Source organism: Eptesicus fuscus, chromosome 3 (assembly GCF_027574615.1).
Source record: "Eptesicus fuscus isolate TK198812 chromosome 3, DD_ASM_mEF_20220401, whole genome shotgun sequence".
Taxonomy (NCBI): domain Eukaryota; kingdom Metazoa; phylum Chordata; class Mammalia; order Chiroptera; family Vespertilionidae; genus Eptesicus; species Eptesicus fuscus.
Window position 1 is genome coordinate 29597836 of NC_072475.1, and position 19518 is coordinate 29617353.

Here is a 19518-nt window from a genome sequence, read left to right on the forward strand (position 1 = left end):
ATTAATAAAATTTCAGTTCAATTCAATTAAAAAATAAAATTTATGGAATGATGTTCTCTGTGCTAAGAACTGTTGTAAGCACTTAAATGGTTTTAAGTCCTTTAAACCTCAAGAACCCTATGAAGTGCCATGTATTATACCCATTTTATATGTAAGGAAACTGAGGCACAGAAAAGTTGGCTGACTTGACCAAGGTCACTATGGTATATTTTATATTCCCAAGATGGACTGATGCATCACCTCATTTTTTTTCTTTTGTAATCATTGTTATCCATGCTCTATAATCAATGTTCATCATAGCTAATTAGATCTTCTTCGTCTGTTGTTTCTGAGATCTGACATTCCTACATGGCCCTTCCCACGTTAAGAGGGGAAGTCTACCTCCTCTGTTTTAATGTGGATGGGGTTGGAACAGGCATGAAAACCAACAGAATGTGTCAGAAATAACACTGAGTGACTTCCAAGGCTAGGTAAAAAAAAAAGCTACAATAGTCACTTTGATCACTTGGGCTGGAAACCTGAGCGGCCAGCTGCCAGTCCCACTGGACTGAGGACATTAGGCTTTGAGAAAGCCCATGGTAAGTAGGAATGAGAGGCCACCTGGTGAAGCTTGAGATCACAGATTACCAGGAGAGAAAGAGAGAGGGGAGAGAGAAAGGGAGGAATAGAGGTGTACCTGGCCAGCCCCCGGCAACTACAATCCTCTTTGGCCCTTCTAGCCCAGCCACACTATCTGACTGCAACTGCATGACATCTGGAGCCAGAACTTCCTAGCTAAGCTTGTCTCAAATTCCTGATCCACTGTAACTGTGAGATGACAAAATAATTGTTTTTAAGCTACCAGACAAGATTTTGGGAGTTATTTGTTAAAAAGCAACCCAGTCACACAGCTGGGCAGTAATAGGGCCAGAATTTGAACCCACTCTTACTCCTATACCAGCAAACAAAGCTTGAGAAGATTCATGGACATTCCTTTGGGTTTAAGTAAAGCCTTCAGGTCACCTGATGGTATTGCAAAAATCTCTCCTCTCCTTCAAATCAATATTCTGAGGGGCAGGAAATGTTTTTGCATAGTGTGCTGTTTCTTTTGTGGTTGGAAATTAAATGAAGAAAGAATAAGAGAATGTTTAATGGGATCATAAACATTGTCATAATTGTAAAAGCTGACTGTCCAATGATTGAGTAGATATATGTTGCACCATCTGAGTAATGACTCCCAACCCTATTAAAATGACTTGGCCATTTAGATCAGGAAAAACAGTGAAATTTTTAACAAGGCAATAGCTTCTGAATACGCAGCTTGAATGTGGAAGACTGATACTATGTTGGAACCCAGAAAGCTTGGATTTCAGTGAGCTTGAATTTTAATCTTGCTTTTAATTAATTTATAGCAACTTGTTGAATTGTGTCTCCCACACTAGCTAGTAAGCTTACTTACCATGAGAACAAGGGCTTGTCTTTAAAAAAATTGATAAAGAATGGGTTCAATCCCTGCATTCTCTGGGCACTGTAAAGAAAGCATTCAATAAATATGTACTAAGTAAAGGAATGGATATACAATACAGTATTGCTATCATCACCATGTTGTACAAATGATCTTCAGAATCTGTTTAACTTAATCAAAACATTGTACTCTTTGACCAGAACTCCTTTGTTCTGGCAATCAAACACCATTCTACTTCTATGAGTTTTATTATTTAAGATTCCACATAAAAATAAGATTATGCAGTATTTGTCTGGCTTATTTCACTTAGAATAATGCCCTACATGTTCATGCATGTTGTTGCAAATGGCAGAATTTCCTTCTTTTTTAAGGTTGAATAATATTCTAGTGTGTATATTATATATACCACATTTTTTAAACCATCTGTCCATGAATGAACATTTGGGCTGCTTCTGAGTGTTGCATATTGTGAATAAACTGTAATGAACATGGGAGTACAGTTATCTCTTTGAGATCCAGATTGAATTCTCTTTGGAAATATACCCAAAAGTGGGATTTCTGGATCATATGTTAGTTCTACTTCTACTTTTAATTTTTGTAGGACCTTCATATTGTTTTCTGTAATGACTGTACCAATTTCCATTCCTCCTAAAAGGGTTCAGTTCTCTCCACATCCTCACCAGTACCTATTATATTGACTTTTTGATAATTGCCATTCTAAAATGTTTGAAATGATATCTCATTGTGGTTTTGATTTGCATTTCCTATCTGATTTGTGATGTTAAGCAGTTTTTCATGTTGAACATTTGTGTGTCTTCTTATGAGAAATGTCTATTTAGATCCTTTGCCCATTTTTAAATTGTTATTTTGGTTTTCTGCTGGTTGAGTTGTAAGTGTGCCTTATATATTAAATCTCTCAATACACACACACACACACACACACACACACACACACACACAGTGGTAACTATGAGGTACTGGATAACATATTTACCTTTATTGTGGTGATCTTTACATAATGTATACATGTATAACATCAAGTTGTATGATTTAAGTATGCACAATTTTATATGTCAAAAATATCTCAGTAAAGTTATTTTAAAAAAGAATAAATACAACTCTTAGAATCTCAGTTTTCTTATTTTGAAACCAGAGGCCCAGTGCACGGGATTCATGCACTACTGGGGGGCATGGCCTGTGGGTATCGGCCCGCTGTGGGAGCACAGCTCATCCTGGTCAGCCAAATGACTGTGAACCCGCCCTCTGAGTGGCTGCTACCACTGTGAGAGAGCCGCTCATCCCAGTCAGCTGAGCAGCGCTCCCACTGTGGGAGTTAATTGACCACCAGGGGGCAGCTCCTGCGTTGAGCATCTGCCCACTGGTGGTCAGAGCATGTCATAGCGACTGGTTGACTGGTCGTTCTGGTCATTCTGCCATTCGGTCGCTGGGCTTTTATTATATAGGATATAGACCAACAGTTGAATTTGCATTTCAGAATTTATCAGCACTTGTCTTACTTAGACCAGGACATTTCCTAGATCATAAAAGGGCCTGTACTTCATAAAAAAATGAATAGCTGCTTTTAAAATGTAGGTTCTTTACATGTTGCAGGCTATATCTATGTTATGTGTAAAACAAATACTGTTAGCACTGGCATGTTCCTACAAAAGTCCTGTAGTAATTCATTAAAAAAGAGGATTTGAGAATCCAGATAAAAGGTGTAGGATGTGTCATTTTACTTCAGGCTACAAAGGCTCTTGTGATTTCTTAATACTCTTCTGAGATAGACTTTTCTCAACCCTATTTCAATTCAGAAAGTTCAATTCTACCATTATTAATAATAAGGTCTACTATGCCGACCTGCTTTGTGATGTTCAAATGTAATTCTGAATGTAAGAATATGATGCAAATGTGAATTATGTAAATCAATATATAATTGCTAATTATAATTAGTAATCACAACTAATTTTCCTTATTGACAACTTGAAGGAAATAAAGACCAAAAGAAATCGGTTTCTGCTAGTTGTGTTGTAAACTTGTCTGTGACCTGATGCCTTCATGGACAAGAGCTGATAATTCAGTATGACTGAGTCTTCTACAAACTTGAAACCTTCTACATATCACACAGTAGAGCATTTTTTTAAGCTACTCAGTAAGAATATTATAGAAATTGTGCTTGGATGGTTAGCTTGCTATGAATTGGACAAAAAGGGGGAAAAATTGAAAGAGAACAAATTTAATTTGTAACTAATATAAGGTTGGAGTTGTTCAAGGATATAGGTGGCCACAGCAACCAAGAGAGGACTTTATTAGAGGGAATGGGGATGGAGCCACAACTGGGGACAGTTAGGACTCAGTTTCCACTGTCCCTGGGGTTAGAGTTTATGCACAAAGATACGATACGAGGGGAGGAGGCTGGGGGATGTAAGTGTTCTAGTCTGATTAGATGGAGTTCATTGTCCTTCAGACCGATTAGTGCTGGCCCTTGAGGCTGTGGGCTGTAAGTGGCCACTGTTATTGTTAGCCTGCTGTCTCGCTCTCCATGCGGCTGCCTCCTGTTGTGCTGGATAGGGTGACGGTTGGCTGTTCCATGAAATGAGGCTGGGGCCACTTTCTTGTTCAGGACTTTCTAGTTCGCCTGAGCCAAATGTCCTCTGCTGGCCTGTCAACTAACATTTAAGAAATAATGGTAATAGAAATAATAGATCACCATTATTATATGACTAAATGGTTCTATTCATTTTACATGCAATAATTTAATTTTCACAAGAATTTGAAGGGCAAGTTACTATTGGCTACTACCTTTATTTTACAGATGATAAACTTAAGAATAGAGAGGATAAGTGAATTACCCAACTATGAAAAAGATCCAATATTCACATAGAGTCCAAACACCATAGTTTTGACCATATTACTATATTCAATTTAAACAAATAAGTATTATAAGTATTAGTTTAAATTAAAATTTTTAGTTAAAAGAAGCTTTATAAATACCCCCAAAACATTTTTTAAATATCCCAATTATTAGCAGATAGCACAGTTGCAAAAAGGAGATAATTTTAAAATTGTTATTTAATTTCACTGATTTATTGCACATTTAGTGGGCTCTGACATATGCTTAAAGTCAGCATAACTTTAGTTATAATATTTTTGTTCCCTTTTGAAAAATTCTTAAAAATAAATATATCTCTAGAAATATAGGCTGCATTAAAAGAATGTGCTATAATATAATAATGTCTCTGGTTTCACTTATTTAAAGTAGTTATTGTGTAATGTAAGTGTTTCCTATCAAAATGTAACTTTTTTCCACAATTCCCTTTGTTAGATGAATTTCTGTTCAATCTTTTGTGAAAGTCATTTAGTGGAAATACAAAAGAAAAAATAAAGCATTTATATTTAGTCCCTGAGAATGCATTTATATTGAGTTTCAAAATTTACAAGGCATTTCATAGGTATTATCATTGCTATACTTATCAACATTTCTGTGATGTATCATCATACCCTCTTTTGAATGAATAAGAAGAGGCTTGCAAATGTGAAGGGAATAATATGGTATCTCACATAAGTGGTGGAACCTAGATCCTCAGAGCCTGAAGTTCAATATTCTATTGCTTTATAGCTGTGATTGTTTCTTCCTTTTTGTACAGTGGCCATGTAAGTAAGGAAGTCACTGGCTCCCAAGGAATGCTCACTGATCCTTTCTCCAGTAGGTAGTCTAACACATTTCCACATTCCTTCTTTCTTTTTCTCCACCACCAATAATGAATAGTGTAAGTAGGAACTTGATTGTGTCTCAGGAAATTCATGAAGATCAAGATTTTTGTTTTGAAGTTCTCAGTTTGTTTCCTAGTGACTAGAAATAGACAGAGTTGCTCTAGTCTTAGAATGAAACCATGTATACAGCATTTTAAGGAAAATTCTAGAATTTAAAACCATGTATAGAAGTTATTCTGTTAGCATTATCTAATCTTTCAGAATATATCTATTGTTAGTGTACTTCATATATAATTCTATAATCCCAAAATGAGTTCATAAAGACCCAGAACATTATTTAAGTACATTTTCTAATGGTATTTTGGGCATGTTGATCAATGCTGTATCTTACCTTAACCTATAGAGAATTACATTAAACCTGGTACCTAAAGAGAAATCGACTGATTTGTTATAAAAGCTAATTGCAATAACAAGCTTAGGTCATCACTTCATGAAGCCTATTGATTTGAAAATAACTATAACACATAAAAGGTGTGTGCACTTTTAGGGTAATTTTCACAAAGCAAACACCTAATCCTTTTAAAACAAAAATACACATGTTATATTGGGCCAAATACATTTGGTTTAGAGAATGATGTAAAATTAAAGCACTTTTAATTTTGCCTTTTTACTCTGCATTGTGGCCACTCTGTTCAGCATTTGCTATGTTCCTAAAAGCAGTATAAGCTATTACTAAAACTGTATAAACACAGACTAAATGTATTACATGATTTTAGAATGGAAGCATGCTTAGGAAAGCAAATAAATATAAGGAGCTCAAATTCACACATTTTTTAAAAGATAGAAATGTATAGCTTATTTGTTAGTTAATTGAACAGGCCTTTAACGTGTTTGCAGTTCTGTTGCATTTGTCCTACAACCAGAAATGCAACACTGTTCTTGCAAATATCATGTGTAATTCTTGAAGAGACTGCAGTCTGTCATTACAGATGGATTGATAGCCTGGATGATATCATTGAACTTTTGTCATGCCGAACCTGGAAGACTTGCTATGTGTCAGGGAATTTTTGTCATTCATCTTGCTTTTGAAAGGCCAAATTTATTTGCAACCTTGAATGACATTGGACACATGAAGCAGCCTGAAATCTATCATGCAGTGAGTATCTTATAAAACTGCAATTTAAAATCCTAAGTATTGACTTGGTTTTCAGAACTACCTTCAAAGCCAATGACTTTCAAATTTTTTATTTATGAACACTGGTTTTCAATGGATAACAAGAACTTTATGTTTTTATTTATTTATTTTTCTCAGTACATCAGGTCACCAAACATCTGCCATGCTTACTTTACTTGTAAAAGAAAAGTAGAAACCAACAGAAGTGGAAATACATGCATATATCTTTATGTATTAATATCAATATGTAACTGACAAGCACTAGTAATGAAGTCTATCCTTTGATTGGCTTGTTCAGATAATTTTTTAAAAATTTCAGTTTGTACATAAGTACAGTACAGTTGCATGAAAGTAGTGCTATCACACGAAAAGCAAAATTGTTTCTGAATTTGCTGTTGTAGAACAAGAAATGTGGTATATGTTACTATCCTATATAATAAAAGCCTAATATGCTAAATGTTCGGTCATCCGGTCGGCTGTTCAACCAATCAAAGTGTAATACGCCAATGATATGCTAAGGCCACTCAACCACTTGCTATGATGTGCACTGACCACCAGGGGGCAGATGCTCCAACTGGTAGGTTATCTTGCTGTTGGGGTCCAGCTGATTGGACTGAGTGAGATGGGCTGGACATGCTCTGGAGTCCTCCCACTGTCCTTTCCCTGCTGGACAACCTCCCGTGTCCTTCCCCAGCCCTGACCATGCACTGGTGGGGTCCCTCGGCCTGGCCTGTGCCTTCTTGCAATCCAGGACCCCTCGGGAGATGTTGGAGAGCTGGTTTCGGCCAAATCCCGCAGGCCAGGCCTAGGGACCCTACTGGTGCACAAATTCATGCACTGGGCCTCTAGTAAATGTATAATTCCACCCATATGAAAACTGAATTTATGTTCAATACAAACAAAACAAGAAAGCAATTGAATGTCTACCATGAACCAGGTTTGAATTCTCAAGTATAATAGCTAATGTTTAGCTAATAATAATAATAATAGCTACTATTTACAGAGTTTGTATGCATGCACATACAAGATCTCAGACCCAGATGGCACCATATATGAACTCTTCCAAACATTTAAGAAATTATAACAATCTCACAGGTTCTTTCAGAAAACATAGGAGCAAAAACTTCCCCACTTGTTTTATGCATACAGTATAATCTGGATACCAAAAATTATCATGAATATTACAAGAAAGAAAAAGTTCAGGCAAACCTGTCTTCTGAATATAGTCATAAAAATCCTAAAAAATATTAGCTACCAAAATCCAGGAATATATAAAAAGCATAGTGTATCATGACCAGGTTTCTAACAGGGATGAAAAAACAAAAAACAATGTAAGTCATCACATTTTCTTGTTAATTAACAGAATTAACAAGAAAAACTATATAATGATTTTTATAGATTCAGAAAAATCAGTAAATAAAGTATAACAACTATTTATGATACAAATACTAAGAAGAGTATTTGGAGTAGAAAGGAACTTTCTTAATCTGGTGAAACTAGTTTTAAAAAAACAACAACCCTATGGTACACATCATACCTACAATGACATGTTGAAAACTGTCCTTCTGCGTTCAGAAGCAAGACAACGATGATCATTGCCAACACTTCTATGGACCATTCTACTTGACCCACTATTAAAAGAACCAGTATTTTAAGAATTGGACAAATGGACAAAGTATTTGAGCAAGCACTTCAATAAGATGTTATCCCAATGACCAATAACATGAAAATTTGTTTAACCTAATTTATCATCAGGAAAATGAAAATTGAAATGACAATGTAATATGATTATACACTCCTCAGAAGAATAAAAATGAAACAAAATAAAACAATATCCCAAATGTTGGCAAAGATGACTAGCATCTGGTCTCTAATACACACTGGTGGGAGTATAAATTAGAATAACCTCTGCCCTAGCTGATTTGGCTCAGTGGATAGAGTGTCATCAGCCTGTGAACTGAAGGGTCCCCAGTTTGATTTCAGTCAAGGACACATGCGAGGGTTGTGGGCTCAATCCTCAGTGGGGTGCATGCAGGAGGCAGCTGATCAATGATTCTCTCTCATCATTGATGTTTCTATGTCTCCCTCTCCCTTCCTCTCTGAAATCAATAAAAATATATAAAAAGAAAAGAATAATCACTTTAGAAGATTATTTGTCTATAAACAATAAAGTAGAGCATATCATATCTTATCCCAGCAATTTCAGTCCTAGATATTACCCAGTAGAAATGCATATGTGAGTTTATTGAAGACGTGTATGAGAATGTTCATAGCAATTCTTTTTATAGTAACCAAAAATAATATTCAAATTCCCATCAATTTGTGAAATATATACATTAAAATGGTGGCATATTCATAGATTTGAATAACATAGGATGGGGCAAAAGTAGGTTTATACTTGTACATATGGAAAATAACACAATGATTAATAAATAATAATACAAGAATAAATTCTCTTTCACATACATACATCTGTAGACCTACTTTTATCCCAGCCTGTATATAGGAATAAGAATGAACAAACTACAAGTATATGCCACAACACGGATGTAGCTCATAACAGAATGCCAAATGAAAAAGCCACACACAAACAAATAAATGCCAAGTGAGGTAATATATATATATATATATATATATATATATATATATATATATATACACACACACACACACACACATATAGTTTAAAAAGAAAACTAACTTGAAGAGGTTAACAATCAAGATAGTGGTTACCATCAGCCAGTCAGGGTAATCCTTGGGTGCTAATAATGTGGTTTTATTGTATTTTATTGTGGTTGTATTGGTATAGTCTAAATCTGAAAACTCTTTGAACTGTGTACTTGAGATTTATATATTTTTCAGTGTATGTGACACACTTCAGTGAAAAGTTAACTAAAAATTAAACCAACGCAATCTCCACAGCTGTACAGCCAGGATTCAAAGTCAGTTATATCATTTAATTAGAGTACATTATCTCTCATTAGAATAAGATATAGTTGTATTTCATTTCATCTGAGGTCAAAGAATGATATCATTCTGTACTGGTACATTTTAGGAGAGCCCCTAAAATCTTCTTGTGTCTATTTATAGGAAGCTAATTATGTTTAAATATTTAATTGCAGATATAAATGAATGTGCCATTGACAATGGTGGCTGTCAGAACCAATGCTGCAATACAATTGGCAGTTATTACTGCAAGTGTCAAGCTGGCCAGAAGCTGGAGGAAGATGGCAGAGGATGTGAAGGTAATGGTTAGGACTGTCTGCTTACTGATAAGGGAAGAGAGAACATCTGTGGAATGCAAAGGAGAGGGTTTGTCTTTTATCCAGAGGCAGTTGAAGTGCCTGTGTTGAATGTTGTCAAGAGCACAGATCTTCCTCTCATGTCTAGATTACAAAATTGTAACCCTAAGAACACTTCAAGTAGCTTATTATAGGAAACATATGATTATACGCTGGTTTGGTTGTGTCATGTTCTGAATATGGAATTTCAATCGTTCATTTAAATCCCTGAAAAGTACATATTTCTGAAAATATTTCATTTAATTCTATAGTCAAAATGGTGCTTATCATAAAATACTCATATGTTGCTACAATAGAAATGGCGGGGTACAAAACTAACCACAGAAATTGTATTCTTGGCGTCGTCTTAGCTTTTTTTCCCCCACACAGACTTCAATTTTCTGTCTCCTTTTGAAATGAAGTCATTCCTTCCTTTATTTATTAATTCATCATTTTGTTCATTTGACAGTCATTGAGTTTCTGCTCTGTATCAGGCATTATTCCATTCTTTGGGATATAAAAATTAATGAGAAATAAATTCTGCCCTGAAGGAGTTCACTGATTAGCAGCAGCGAAGATTGCAACGTAAGCCGAAGCCTTACAGAAGGCTGCGTTAAGGCATTATGGCATGGGGATAAATCCACTGGATTCAAGGGGGCCTGGGTTTGAGTCTCAGCTCTGCCACTTACAATTCATGTAACCTTGGGCACATTATTTAATCTTGCTAAGACTCTTTTCTCATTTGTAAAATTTAGGATAATGGTAGTTCCTAAAACCCCAAAAGTTGCCGTGGGAATTAAATAAGATAATGCATCTAAAGCACTTCGCATAGTAGTGGCGTATGGAAGCATTCAGGTGATAACTGTGAATCGCACTCTCATTTGTGAACTCCGTTGATGCCCATGTTGGGAATGTAAGAGGAGCAAAAGACTGCTTCCTTCATTGTCCTCAAAAAGGGGAGACGTGGACACTGAAAAGGATTCCTGGACTTTTCCAACTTTTTTTTCTCCTATCCACACTATCAAAATGCCTGAGTATTTTATTCGGTCACTTAGACATTCATTTATTCTAACTGTGGTTTCCTATTGATCTTACACACTTATATTCATTTTTTTTTTTACCTGATACTATCTATTCCTGATGAAGCATAAGTGACTAAGCTCGTAGGAGAAAACAAAACAACAAAAGGCATTCAGCTGAAAGTGGTTGGGGCTGGCTGTTGGCTTGGTTGGGACTGCTAAGACCAGACAAGCTGTAGATGTGAGTAGGCTGGACCACCGGTTGGTGGCCGCTGGGCTGGAGGATTTATCAGACTCTCAGGAAGGTATGTGCTTTAGTCCTTTTGGCAAGGCTCTGGCAGACAGCCACAAGAGGGTTCTAGGTAGGCAGCCAGATGTTCAAGTGCAGCTGCATCTGGGCCTTTCTGAGACAGGTTTCACCCATAGCAAGGCCCTCTGCCAAGAACAGTATCTATATATATAAAACCCTAATATGCAAATAGACTGAACAGAGGAACAACCAAACAACTGAACAACCTGTTGCTATGATGTGTGCTAACCACCAGGGAGTGTGCAGGGAACATGGCAGGCATCAGCTGCAGTGGGATGGTGGAGCAGGTGAGCGGGGACGCCAGTACAAGGCAGGGCACGGGTCTCTGTCATTGGCACCAGCCTCTGGTGGTTACTGAAAATTCTTTGCTCCTGCACGCCGTGGTCCCACCTGGTGCTTTTACCTGCTGCCTACGCTGGCCCTGCTTGCACCCGCTGCTGGCACCAGAGCCGCCACTTGCATCCGCTGCTGGTGCCAGCCCCAATCATTCCACACTGTCAGTGGGTGCAAATGGGGGGCCCGGCGCTGTCAGCATGTGGGAGTGGCGATGATGGGAGCGGGGCTGCGGGCAGACAGGGGACTGGGGGCCACAGCAGGAGGGGGTGGGAGGGGATGCGGAGGGTGGGCTGAGACCCACCCCTGTGCCCACTGCAGCCTCACAGGCCACAGTTCCTTTCAAGGTGCACGAATTCATGCACTGGGTCCCTAGTACACGTATAAAGGCAAGCCCTAAATTCACCCAGGCTCTTTTCCTTGAAAGTAAGATAATCTTTATTTATGATGAGATTGTTTAACAATAGTGTTCCCAGTACTGATTCAGTATCAGAGAAGGAGAGGAGTCAAGGCCCCCAAGATGTTCAAATGAAAGGTCAACAATGATCACTGAAGCATGGTCTACACGCTGAGAATATTCTTTGACATCATGACCCCTCCCTTCCCTGAGATTCTCTTCATTTCTTTTTGACTGAGTATCATTATCATTATATTGTAGACATATTTGAAGAGCCCAGCACAGCAATTAGCCACTGTTAGGTATGACAATTGCTATTACTTTTTATAATAGCTATTAGGTTGATAAGAAATGGCAAACTTTATACCCACTAATTCATGTACATGCAATTATATCATTTTATTGAAGTCAGTTACTCTTCATATAAATGTAAAACTTTTAGACAAGTGATTTCCATGGCTTTATTTAACTGATGTTAATTTATACAAAATGAATAGGGGTAAGGTATTTGTGAGAATTAAGAGTTTGATGCTGAGTTAACATTGACATCCTAGTTACCAAGATGCAGAACTGAGGGTGGCACTGTGGAGTGGAGCAACTCACCAGTAAAGAACCACCTCTATCAGTCTTATGCTTAGCATCCTTTCCTTTTCATATCTTTAAATTACTATTTAGTAGACATGACGATGCTAGAGATTCAGAGTGCACAATTGTTGAATATGCAATGATCTCAGAATTGTTTAAATAGGTAATTAAATAAAAAATAATAGAGGTCGTTTTGAAATTGAGTGCATTCTAAAGCCACTGCAAATGAGCATTTCAGTTCATGTGGGTGCACTAATGAGCCATTCATATTTATTTATTGGATGTTCACGGTAAAGGTCAGTTGGTTTCAAAGACCATTGTGTTGAATGCTACAAACATAGAATTAAACAGTCATTTGAACAGACTTTGCTTTGCTTTAGTATAAATAGAATTTAACCTGCTTGAATTGCTTTTTAAAATACAGACCAACATTTTAGGAGATATTTGTTGTACCATTAAAATAAATCTAGACTCTGCCTTTCAATGGAATTGAAACATTTGTAAATGGTATTGTTAGCTAATCTTATTTTTTAACCTTTTCTCTAAAGAGCTATAAACTTAAGGAGAAGTCTTCTTTTAAAAAATATATATGTTTCTTTATTGATTTCAGAGAGGAAGGGAGAAGAAGAGAGAGATAGAAACATCAATGATGAGAGAGAATCATTGATCGGCTGCCTCCTGCACAGCCCCCATTGGGGATCGAGCCCACCACCCAGGCATGTGCCCTTGGCCCCAATCAAACCTGGGATCCTTCAGTCTGCAGGCTGATGTTCTATCCACTGAGCCAAGCTGGTTAGGGTGAGGAGAAGGCTTCTTGATTAGCTAAATTTACATGAGTATCCCCTTCTCTCAGGCATAGTACTGAACCAAAACCAATAGGTTCAATTCATTGCAGATTAATGATTATAGGGTATAGATTAAAGGGGAAAATAAAGAGGAAATAGAACTGCCTACCACTGGACACTGTGGGGAGATGCATACTATGTTGTATATAGTATATGTATTTATGTGTATATATGTATTAGGTGCATGAGGTTATTCTTTAGTTTATTATTGTGGACTAGAGGCCCGGTGCACAAAATTCATGCACTCGAGGGGGGGCCTGCACCCTCTCACAGTCCAGGAGCCCTCGGGGGGTGTCTGACTGATGGCTTAGGCCTGGTCCCCAGAGAGCAGGCCCATCAGTCGGACAGCCTTAGTGCTGCAGCGGAGGTGGGAGAAGCTCCTGCCACCGCTGCTGCGCTCGCCAGCCTTGAGCCCAGCTTCTAGCTGAGCAGCACTCCACCTGTGGGAGCGCACTGACCACCAGGGGGCAGCTCCTGCATTGAGCATCTGCCCCCTGGTGGTCATTGAGAGCCATAGTCACCAGTTGTTCTGCTGTTTGGTCGATTTGCATATTAGCCTTTTATTATGTAGGATTATAATATTTAAAATATGCAACCATCTTTGCATTTCAGAAAAAAATCAACTAGATTTTATCATTTTATTTGCTATTAAATTCAATTTTCTGTTATTTTGTTTAGGATTTTTACATCTATAAACATGAGTGAAATAAGCCAGTAATTTACCTCTCTCACATGATTTTTATGGCAATGGTTCTCAGCTGGGGTGATTTTGTCCTCCAGAAACATTTGGCAGTGTCTGAAGACACTGATTTTCACAACTGAGAGAAAGGGGTACTAGTGGATAGAGGATGCTAAACATCCTCTTCTGCATCATCTGCAGCATCTCATTCTACATCATCTACATCACATGGAGCTTTTTATACATCATCTACATCACATGGGGCTTTTATATAGTCTATTTTGTTTTTTGTTTTCTTTACTGCATATGCTCAACCAGTCTATTAAGTTTCAAATAGTAACGATTTAACTTTACACTTTTAGAAATCTCATTCTTCTCAAATCTGAGAAGTTTTTTCTGTTGTATGCTCATTTTGATAATTGTATCATTTTATTTTACACATAGTTATTCTATAGTCTTCATCTGATTCCAGAATCTGTGGTCCTTGTGGGGAAGTCTAAATCTAATGTTTCTTATTTCTAGGCCATTAGACACTATATTCTCCTTCCTTTCATGTTGTGTATACCTCCAGTATATAACATCTCACAGAACACTGTACTTATTTACACATTTGTACTATCTATTAGGTTGGGAATATCTCCTGGGAAATGTTTATGTCATCACTTTTTTATCCCCAGCTCATAGGTGTCTAATACCTACCAGAATTCCATAAATACTTACTGAATGAATGAAGGAACAGATGGATAAATACCCATCCATTCAAATACAAAGCATATAAACATAGCATTTAGTACGCCTTTTATTCATTTCCTTATCTACAGATTCTAACAGTATTGCATTTATTATTTCAAATCTGACTAGTGAAGACATTGGTTATCAGTAGGTCTTTGTGTATATATTTTCTGGTAGCAAGTCTGTTTTATTTGAAAAGATAAATCACACTTTTTCCTTCAAGAGGGCAATTCATAGGGGGTATTTTTTTAAAATCTTAGTTTATACTTTTAAAATGTCTGCTTGTGACTTGTCTAAATTATTGGTTCAACAGCATAACTAGTGTGACTTTTGGAGAATGGTAGTCTCATGAAGTCAAGGAATTTTTCTAAATGAAGTAGCAACTAATAATACTGTGTTTTATTAAGGAACAGACAAAGATAAACATTGATTGAGCATTTCAGATAAAGTCTTCCATTTGGGAGAGATAAATTAACAAAAAGGTATGTTGCTTAGTGAATTAACCTTTAAAATATTTAACAGTAATATTGATAATATTTTCTGCCAAATATTTTTCTGAAACACATTAGAAATTATAATGTGAATAAAGAGAGAATGTGACTCTGTATTTCATTATCATGGTATTATAGAATTTTTGGCTAAAAAGGCTTCTATAGATGGAATTCCAGGGAAATTAAACAAGCTGAAAATGCTGATTGATGAGCAAAGTGACACTAGAAGCCAAGCTTTCTTATTTCCCCTCAATGAGATTGATAGGCAGCATGAACTGGATATAACGCAGGTTAATCAGAACGATGCAGTCACAGAGCTACAGGGGCCACGAGACCCTCAACTCTGGTACAAGTCATGGTTTCCTTCGCCATTGGGTTTCAGGGGCATTAAGCATCCTGGATATGAAATTTTTGTGTGCTGTTTTAAATGCAAGTACAAGTGATTATATTTGATGCTTTGAGAACTCACCCAGGCCAGCTTCTTGCCTCCAAGCAGCACTGGTTCTAAACCAGCTGGTTGTTTATCCTGGTATTACAGATCTCCAAGGGAGGATTCTGTGATTCCTTTCTACAGTCTGTTTAATAACCCGAGCTAGCAGAAAAGCCTTCCTTAGGTGGTATCTATATTGCTCCTGCCGAAGTTTAAGCCTTTTTTATTTTATTTTCCTCTCAGTTCAGAAAGACTTACCGAATAAGAATCCTCCTTTACAGTAATTCTTCCCACACTTACATCACACTACTATGTCCCTCCTCAGCTGAATAAAAACATTGTGCCAAATGCTGGAGTCTTTGGGAAAAAAAAAAAAATCTACCTATATAGTTAGGTATTCATCTATCTGCATACATTCAGATTTGAGTTCATGAAATTCATTTAAAGAAATAATTATTAAGGGTTTTTCTACTTCTCTTGGTATTCATTTATAAAGGGCCTCCTGAACCTCCAGTGGTGTTGGGGGGCACAGAAAGGTAGTAGTAGTAGTAATTTCCTGGCCTCCGGGATCTGACAGTCTATTGGGTGGTATATAAATGGGAAAGAATTTGAGAAGATTCCCAAATTGTTATCTTCGTATACTAAAGAAAAAGTTGTCCTTTTTAAATTTATCAAGACATTTATAGTATGAAATTCATTTTGTCTGAAGAGCTTGAACCACTTAAAATTCTTGGGACTTATCCTAGTTGACACACAAATGTATACAAAGGATTCTTCTCACCCATCCACCCATCCATTCACCAGACATGTTTCAGACCTCAGACACTGTGGACCAGGTTGAACAAAGGGCACACACTTTGGATTTTACTGTGATCTCTGACATTTACTACCTGTGGAGCTTAGGGCAAGTTCCTTAATATCTATGGGCTTTCTCAACCTCCTCTGCCCTACTTCATAGCCATAGGAAGAGAGATGTTCGTTAGTGTAAGGATCCTGACCTCTCTCTGCCCCCTCACTCACTCCCTACTTCCCAGGGAAGTTGGAGCAAATTACCTCATTGGCAAGTTTGGGGAAGAAAATATGGAGTTCAGCCCACCTTCCCATCTCCTCGTTAGGACCTATAAATGCTGCAGAAAGTGTTCATCCTAGTCTGCTCTGCTCTGCTGTGGTATATGTTCAACCAGCGCAGGACTCCACATGGGGGAGAATGAGGCTTCCCAGCCACACCTGTGGCCAGGTTTCCCTAAGTCTGCATACAATTTGAGGAAGCTTCTTATTACTGTAGCCCCAAGTCCCTTCCTTTAGTTCTAACAAAAATGAAGCCAATATTTTGGCTATCTCTGCCTATTTTGGATGAACTCTGGACTAATTCAAAAGTCAGGCAGGGAGCTCAAATTTGTTATTGTATCCTTCCATCTACTAACATCTTGCATTTGCCTAATGCATAATACACATTCAGGAAGCGTTTCTTCTTTTTTCTTCCTTTTTTTAAAAAAAAATTCCTCCTATATAATATGTTGTTGAAGATAAAAATATGTGTAAGGTAATCTTTCTGTCTCCAGTGAGCTTCCCATTCAATAATAAAGGAGATAACATGGTGGCAAAACAGCTTTAGTGTAAGATAGCAGGCATAAGTAAATAGGAGACAGGCGCAGCCCAGTGCTATGGGAATTAACCAGAGAAAAGGGAACGCACTGTTGAATGAAAATGGACTGCCGGGAACAGAGACAGATACTAATTGTTCAGTCCTGGGACCTAACAATCTTCCCTCCACTTCCTTAATTTTCCCAAAAAACTTCCCTATTGGAGCGCTGCCTCCTATCACTTGCCCTGCTGCCCCAGGCACTGGAAGGCATCTGCCATGCCCACTCTCACTCTTTGTAGAAACTCTGTTGTTCTCAAGTATCTGTTGTGCCTTTTAGACGAGAGAGAAAACATACAATTCAAACCTGAAACTCCGCTACCAAAGTGGAAACCCACTTTATCTCTTTTTAAGTTAATCTTTTAAATAAAGCCCATCATTTTCTCCCAATAACTCAGAGTAATCATTTCACCACCTCAGCTTTCAGCTAACACTTACTATAGTCAGAAGTGTATTTAGAAGCGAGGCAAGCTGGAAGAGACCCTTACTGATATAAATTCTCCAAGATGAGCCGGCTCGCTTTCCAGATTTCATTAGGGACATACAGATTTATGGCAAGAGAAGGAGACTAGAAAAAAGAAGTCCCGGAAGACCGTGGCTGAGAAGACACTTCTCTTGGGGAGGCCCCTTGTTGGGAATAATCCAGGACAAAAATTAGCCACAGGCAAACCTACTGCCTCAGTAGGCCTGGCCACTTGCAAAACAATGACACAGAAGGAATCAATCTGGACTAAGCGCTGTGTGGGCGTGTCTGGCAGCAAGGATCTTCTTTAAAAATTTGGAACATGGTCCTTGAATTTTGCCATATGTCAGGAAGCAGAACCTAAGTTTAATATTTTTAAGAATAAACCATTTTAGTTTTACTAGTATTCACAATTACTTTGAGTTTTCTCTAGTCAGTCCTCTTAAAAATGAGCTGAACTCTCTGAAAGATTGTATTGCTATATGTTTAAATTTTTTTTCCAAGGAAAATTCTCCAACTGTTGTACCCTGCCAAGTACCTCAGATTTGTGTTTTTCCATGATCTAATATGTAGAGGCTTGGTTCCTGCCCTTGCAAGACCCATATTATTTTCTATTACTATCCAAAAAATAGTAATGGGTAACTGATTGTTTAATATTTTTTTGCTATAAGAAATTCCTTCATTAATTTCTAAATAATGTAAACATTTTTCTCTCAATAAGTACTCATTAAAAGGGACTCTGAATATATGTATAATTTTTAATCAGAAAACAAGCTAGTTAAAATTGACTTGTTATTGTACTATTGGCTTTTGTGTGCCTTTATTTTTAATTACTTGAAACCAGTACCTCGTCATTATAGGATCTCATAGAAAGAATTAAAGCTACTCATTTCTGAAATAATTGTATACCTCACTTCATAAGTTCAAATTAAATTTCAATTTTTATTATTCATTCTAGTTTTTCCTAACAAGCCAATTCTACACTTCCTTGAATATGATTGATATCAACATAAAAGGATATCACTCATTGTATTTAGTTCAGATACATTTGATGGGTACATTTTACATGCATTGCCAGTAAAACCAAGCACATACAATATGCCTATTTTTGTATTTTTACTTTATATCTTCTATACAAGTGTCTAATTGGAAATAGTATCTCCCTAAGAATATATCCTGGAAAGAGGTAAAGTGCTTCATGCTATTACAACATAAACGTGCATATATTTCAACACTCCCCATAAATAGGAAAGACATATTTAGAGAATCATATCTGGAGAATTTTTCTAAACAGTATTCTCTCTTTGTCAAGGGGATGGTAGGCCTCTGGAATTGTATAAAACCATAGGATTCTGTGATTGTTTATCAAAATATTCAGGGTAATTGATCATAAGTTGTTTATAGTCTGTCTTGCAGACGGAGAAAAACAGTTTGGTTTTTCTAACACCCTTTTAGCCCTTTAATAATAGGTCATCTAACAATCCTGAGTGTCCTTTCTCATTGCAGGAGGCCTTCACTTCCCCAGAGCACACCTATAATGGGGAGAGGAGTTAGGCCAAGCCTGTCTGATTTTCCCACTGGATCCTACTGACCCCTATTACAGGGTTGGGATAGAGAAGATCAGAACCAAGATACCTTAGGTTTCTCTGTGTGGGCATGAGAGATTAAGAATAACCCTTGAAAGGAATGCATTTTATATGTGTATATTTTGTGCTGTAATTAAGTAAATGTTTCTCAATTATAAAGTTCTCTTATTCTGACAAAGTTATAGAAGTACAGGGCTTCAAATCTTACAGCATTTCCAGCAGTAGCACAAACCATTCAGTGGAGTTCTGAGAAAAAAAAAAAAAGTCTTTTCTCTGACTCATGTAGTATATTTAATATTCTTTAAGCATGACCAAAATGACCTCTGCTAATTCATCATTTTTTTTATAATACTAAGGGAAACAACAGTGGTTATAAACTGCTTTTTATTGATG

General features: G+C 37.2%; 1 protein-coding gene across 1 annotated transcript in view; it reads left to right on the top strand.

The window, feature by feature from the left end:
• Positions 1 to 3762: 3762 nt before the first annotated feature.
• Positions 3763 to 19518, top strand: part of LOC103286797 (EGF-like and EMI domain-containing protein 1) — a 146802-nt gene continuing 131046 nt past the window's right edge. Inside the window, exons 1-2 of the mRNA XM_054712956.1 lie at positions 3763 to 3868; positions 9455 to 9577. Coding sequence (XP_054568931.1) covers positions 3763 to 3868; positions 9455 to 9577 — 229 coding nt within the window. The remainder of the gene's footprint in view (positions 3869 to 9454; positions 9578 to 19518) is intronic.